Source organism: Corvus hawaiiensis, chromosome 3 (assembly GCF_020740725.1).
Source record: "Corvus hawaiiensis isolate bCorHaw1 chromosome 3, bCorHaw1.pri.cur, whole genome shotgun sequence".
Classification (NCBI taxonomy): domain Eukaryota; kingdom Metazoa; phylum Chordata; class Aves; order Passeriformes; family Corvidae; genus Corvus; species Corvus hawaiiensis.
In genome coordinates, this window is record NC_063215.1 from 41,400,963 (window position 1) to 41,406,962 (window position 6,000).

The 6,000-nt window shown below is 43.2% G+C and overlaps 1 protein-coding gene across 6 annotated transcripts in view; it reads left to right on the forward strand.

The window, feature by feature from the left end:
* The window catches only part of KLHL32 (kelch like family member 32), a 124,834-nt gene extending 119,580 nt beyond the window's left edge, over nucleotides 1–5,254 (forward strand). For all 6 annotated transcript variants that reach the window (XM_048297188.1, XM_048297186.1, XM_048297189.1 and 3 more), the window contains 2 exons: nucleotides 2,011–2,105; nucleotides 3,915–5,254. In XM_048297188.1, coding sequence (XP_048153145.1) covers nucleotides 2,011–2,105; nucleotides 3,915–4,076 — 257 coding nt within the window. In that variant the 3' untranslated portion in view covers nucleotides 4,077–5,254. The remainder of the gene's footprint in view (nucleotides 1–2,010; nucleotides 2,106–3,914) is intronic.
* Nucleotides 5,255–6,000: the final 746 nt, after the last annotated feature.

Genomic DNA, 6,000 nt, shown 5'->3' on the forward strand with positions numbered 1-6,000 from the left:
ATTCAGTGGTCTACAAAACATTTGTTTTAGCACATTGTACATTAAATTTTGAAGAAGGTGCAGATAAATTTTATTTAATTAAGCAGTCATTAAAAATAATTTGGTATAATATTATCAGTATTGCTTTTTTAATTCTCCAAAAGCTTGCCTGCGGTATTGGTTTTAGCTCCCTGTTTGAGTGTATAAGAGACTGATGTTTCTTTACCATGTAACATCATTTTGTAGTGGTTTCTGCTGGCGTTATAGGGCAAAGCTTTCACTGAAATCTGTTAACTTCTAAACAGTATCTTCTTAATAAATTATCCAAAAGCAGGTGTCCTTGTTGGAACTCTGTCAAGTCAGAAGTGAATTGAGCACTTAGTTAGCTATAGGATCTGTAAAGTTCTTCTTGACTTACGAGTAAGAACTGTTACAGGTGTACCTTGCAAAGCACTGCAACTCACTGTCCCTGCCACCCAGTCCACCAAACTTCACCTCCACCTGATACAATTCCCTGATGTATTATCCCCTTGAATCCCAAGGGGAGACATAGAATCATAGAATGGTTTGGGTTGGAAGGGACCTTAAAGATCATTTCGTTCTAACCACCTGCCATGGGCAGGGACACCTCCCATTGGACCAGGTTGCTCAAAGCCCCATCTAACCTGGCCTTGAGCACTTCCTGGGACTGGCCATCCACAACTTCTCTGGGCAGTCTTACCACCCTCAAAGTAAAGACTTTCTTCCTAATATCTAGTCTAAACCTACTCACAGCTTGAAGCCATTAGCCCTTGTCCTGTCACTGCATGGCCTTTTAAAAAGTCCCTCTCCAGCTTTCTGGTAGGCTCTCTGCTGGTACTGGAAGGCCACAATTAGGTCCCCCTGAAGCCTTGTCTTCTTCAGGCTGAACATACCCCAATTCTCTCAGCCTTTCATTGCAGGAGAGGTGCTCCATCCCTCCCATCCACTTGGTGGCCTCTTCTGGACTCATTCCAACAGGTCACTGTCCTGCCTGTACTGAGGTCCCCAGAGCTGGACACAGCACTCCAGGTGGGGTCTCACCAGAGTGGAGTAGAGGGGCAGAATCCCCTCCCTGAACCTGCTGGCCACGCTTCAGACAGGCATGTGACACCTTCTTAGAGTAGCACTAGCAGTAGGGTTGCTTGGTGTCCAAGTCAGGCCATCAGAGTATTTGATGAACACTGGGGAGAGAGGCAGAGATTAAAAGGAATTACACACAGTCAAACAGAACTGGTTTTTCACGTGTCTTTTGCTCACTAGTTAATTATTTTATTATCTGGAGGAACTGACAGCCTTTGAGAAGGATGTAATCTGATTTGCAACTGCAAAACTGTGGCACCGCAGGCACTCTCCTCATTCTGGAGCTGACTCTGTGCCATTAAATGCTTTGCTGTGAGGCAGCCTCCTCTCCACTGCCTGCAGGTTGTTTCCACAACCTGCACCTTAAGAAACTATCCAAGCCTTTCTTTCTGTCTGTGCAACTGGCAGTAAATGTGCCTGGTGCACTGTGTAGTGCAGACTTTTTTAAGGCTATTTTTTCCCCTCAAAACTTCCAAACTTGTTTGGAGACTGTTGCGATGGGGATGAACTTGCACAGCAGCTCCAGCGATTTTCACCGTGCTTGCACCTGGAGGAGCGGGGCTGAACAGGTGTGGGCAGCATGTGAGGAGCTCTCAGCCTCTGTGGCTGTTTGGCTGTTCGTGTCTGATGGAGGCTGAGGGGCATGTGGGGACCCTGCCTGTCACCTGTGACACACCTGAGGAGGGAGCAGATGGTCCCCTGCACAGCCACAATATTGCTCACCTGAGCTATCCCTGGGCAGCACCAGGTGGGGCTCCTGCAGAGAGCAAGGAAGTGCCCCTACACCTCACCTTCGCTCAGACATGTTGGGAATTCTGAAAGTCAAGTTACTGCCAGGAGTGTTTGCATCCCATTATAGAACTCCAGCATTTGGTGTTAAAAGGGTTAATTAAACATTGAAAGTGGTTTCTATTTCCATTTTTGCTTTAGGTCAAAATGAGTCTGGAGTTGCTGTCCACAATGGTAGAATATATTTAGTTGGTGGCTATTCGATTTGGACAAATGAGCCTTTGGCATGTATCCAGGTGAGCGATTTAGGTTTCTTTTAAAGTCTTTTCCAATAAATTTGCAAGGGTAAGTTTTGCACAGTTGTTATTAAAAAAGGAAAATACATGTGAAGTGGAGAGATTAAGGATATTTCTTATGCAGTCACCGAACTTGCATAAACAGAGAGGAAATACTGTAGATATTAAAAGTATTTCCAGATGAGCCAATAGATGCAATTCCTCTAAGATATTCCAGTAAACCAGGGCTGAGTTATCTTTCCTTTGGCAAGGTTTGGATAAAATAATGTGTATATATTCACAGGTTACACAATCAAGTTCAAAAGGAATAGGGCAGCAGAAATGGGTGACGGGGCTAAGAATTTTTCAGCCCATATTGTGATTTTTCTTTTCTTTCCAAGTTGTGTTTCTGAAGGGCAGCCAGAGTAAACAGGTTGTTCATTGACCAAGTGCAGTCAGCCCGTGACTTGCCCTACTGCTTACTGCTTTAAAGCTTCAGTGGAAGTTTTTTGATCCCTGCTCTAGGCAATAGGTTGTCCAACAAACTCTTCTGCTCTCCCATCTTTTATAAAAGCAGCTCACCTGCAGATCCATGGATTTCAGGTACTTCGGTACAGAAATTTGGAATTCTTGTATTTCTGCATGTCTCTGAGTGAAGCAGCTCTGCATCACAGCCATTGCTTTGTGACCAGCTGGGCAGTTACAGACAGAAACTCTTGTTTATGTCTCAGTTTCTGCACTTTTGCTGATAAACAAAATTTTCATTTGCTTCCAACTTTTTGGATTTTAGAATTTCACCTCCAAACTGTCCCATAAGACTAGAAGTTAGGCTTAGCATAAGAAGGGAGTATATTAGGTTGCCACACTGCTGGTCTTATAATGAACACTTAGTAGCATGAATTTGTAAAAAGTAGATAATGCAAGATAAACAGTTAAAAATATGCTCTGGTCATTAGTATAATTCTGTTTTAGCAAGTTGTTGGATACCATACCTAAAAATTTATTGGAAAAAGTCGTTCAGGCTGGCTTGGATATAGCTGACATATAATGCTTAGATGGAGTAATAGCACAGTATAGAGGTAGCAGCTGTGCTCCGCCAGTGGGCTCCTTTATAATCAACAGGTACTTTGCAGTATTGCACCTGGGTTTAAATACAGCTTAGTGACAAGCAAAAATGATCTTGGGATCTTGCTTTCTTAAATGGACATTTGTCCACATCCCCAGACTGATCGTGAACTGGCAGTCTGCCTGACACAGTCCCCACATAAAAGGGAAAAGAAATATAATGAGTGATTTGGCAGAGCTCTGTGTGCTGTCCCTCCTCAGCTGTTGGCAGTGTGCCTGGCTTTAACCAGCAAAACTAGCCCTTTTATCTTCCAGTTGAGGAAAACTGAGGTTGATCGCTCCTTTGGAAGAAAAAATTCCACTTTTCTTCAAATACCTTTACTTACTTTAAGTCAGTCATTTCTTTGGCATTCCCATCTTCCATAGAGCTTCTGTGCCGCCTATACACCACTGAGCTGACAGATGATTTGTGCTCTCTGCTAACAGGAGCCCTTCTGTGCAGGGTAACCCACTTGCACGGCTGCACCTTCTCCTGCCAGGAAGCAGGATCCAATGTCACCGTTTGCTCCCGAGTGCCTGTGCACTCAGGTTTTGGGTTGGGTGATGAGAACAGCAAATGGATCACCAGATCCATAAATAATCTAAAAGTTATCTGAAACTACCATTCCACTGGGATGAGTAGTAAATACATGTGGTGGGTGCCAGCAAATTTGTTTCAGCTTTTTTCTGTGATCCCAGAAATATTTTGTATGCTTTGACATGCAGGTGCTGGATGTTAGCAAGGAGGGGAAGGAAGAGGTATTCTATGGGCCTACGCTCCCCTTTGCTTCCAATGGAATAGCAGCCTGCTTTCTCCCAGCTCCTTACTTCACGTGCCCCAACCTTCAGACTCTCCAAGTGCCTCACCACAGGATCGGCACAATGTGACGCATTCCTTGCGCTTCACAGAACCAGAAGTGGAGGGGGAAAACATCAAACCCTGTGCATAGAAGGGTTCCTCTGGGTCAGTGAGAAGAATCAATCCACTGCTGCTTTACCATCACACATTTGTCTTAAAGTCAGATGACAGCAAGCAGGAAGGAAGCTACAAAACCTTTGTGCGGTTTCTCCTCAGCCTCAGATGCAGAAGCAGATACCTGAGAGCGTTGGGCATTTCTGCTGGTGACTACTTGCTATGTGTCTACTTCATTTCCTTACCAACTTCATCAGGCATTGTGGATGCTCTCAGCTCTCCCTGGGCTGCTGCTCTTTGGAGTCTGCACTTTCAGTTGTTCACCAGTGGCGCTTTCAAAGATGATAAAACATATCTGTTTATGTTGACAAAGATGATATAATACTGTGCTAATTATGCAACTTACTTGATACCTTTGGCAAAAAGAATAACAAATGTGTTGACTTCCAATTCCAAACTCCATTGTTTACAGTTTCTCATTTAATAATACTTCATTTGAAATTTAAATACTTCAAAACAGATTAAAACAAAAAAAACCAAGCAAGCCCAATAGGATATGAGGAACAGATAAAAACTGTCTCAGCTGAAAGGCAAAGAAAATGAAGCCTCATGGTTAAACTCAAGTCTGAACTGAATGTGTTTGTCTAAGAATCTAAAGATTGTTTGGGATGTCATTTACCAAGGTCTACTACCAAATAAATGTTACCTTCTGTCATATGATCAATTCTTCCTGACAGCTGCAGTCTTTTAATGGTGGAGATCAGCCTCTTTACTGTATAATTAAAATGTGCCATTTACTTAATATTTTTAATATCCAGTTTGCAAGGGGTCACCACATTTACAATTATCAATGAACAGTCTCATTTTGTCCAACATATGGTCCCACAAATCACTGGTCTCCAGAGGCTAAACAGGTGTAGAACAATGTCAATATTTATTTATTTATTCTTTCAGTTTATATAGTGTGTCTCCATTCCATTCTCCAGGCATATGCCAGCTCACAGCAAATAGTCTAACCTAGTGTATTTTGGCTTTGCTTGGCTACTGCAGCCCCTGTCTCTTATCTCTGTGTTTTATTTACATATTGAGCAAAAATGTCAATGTTTGTAAATATTAACCAAGCATGTAATTAAATCTTTCTCTATTTCTGATTTATGGATACTCTGCACTTCTCTGCCTTACCTACTGATCAGCTCCCTGCCACTGTGCTGCCTGAGCAGACCTATCAAATTCCTGCTGATGCTCCTGCTAATGCCACATGTGGAATATGCTGCAGCAGTAGCCTGTGCCTTCTGGACAGGAACAGGTTTGACTTTGTCCAGTGAGCAGTGCTTTCAAATCAAAAACATCTTTTCGCTTTTAAGGGTCTGGTTACAGGGAAGTAACTTTATTACCATTTCTGTCTCCCGCTGGGCAGTGGGACATCACCTTTCCTTTTCCATACTTATCAGGTTAGACTGTTTTATGGTTGGTTTGGTTTTTTTTTTTCCTGAGCTTTCTCACTCTCGTTGCCTCAAGCAGAGCTGCAGCTGCACAGTCTTTGCCTGGCACACTGACTCAAGTTACTAACACCATCTCCTTCTGTGCACCAAGCAAGCCTGCATCCAGGCAGGACTTTTCTCTATGCTGCAAGGGAGCTGGATAGGCTGTACATCAAGACATATTTTAGTTTCTTGTTTTAATTTGTTTGATCTCCTGGAAATCTGCATGCAAAGAACAGCTCTCTGAACAGGCCATTTGCAGAAATTGTATTGCTGTGTGGGCTGCAGGGTCCAAGCCCCACAAGTATTCAAACTTTGACTTAGGTGGGGCTTTCAGGGACACAGACAGAGTACATGTCTCATTTTCAAGAGGACGGTGGCTAAAATAATCAAAACCTGTGTGCAGGGGCTTTGAGTC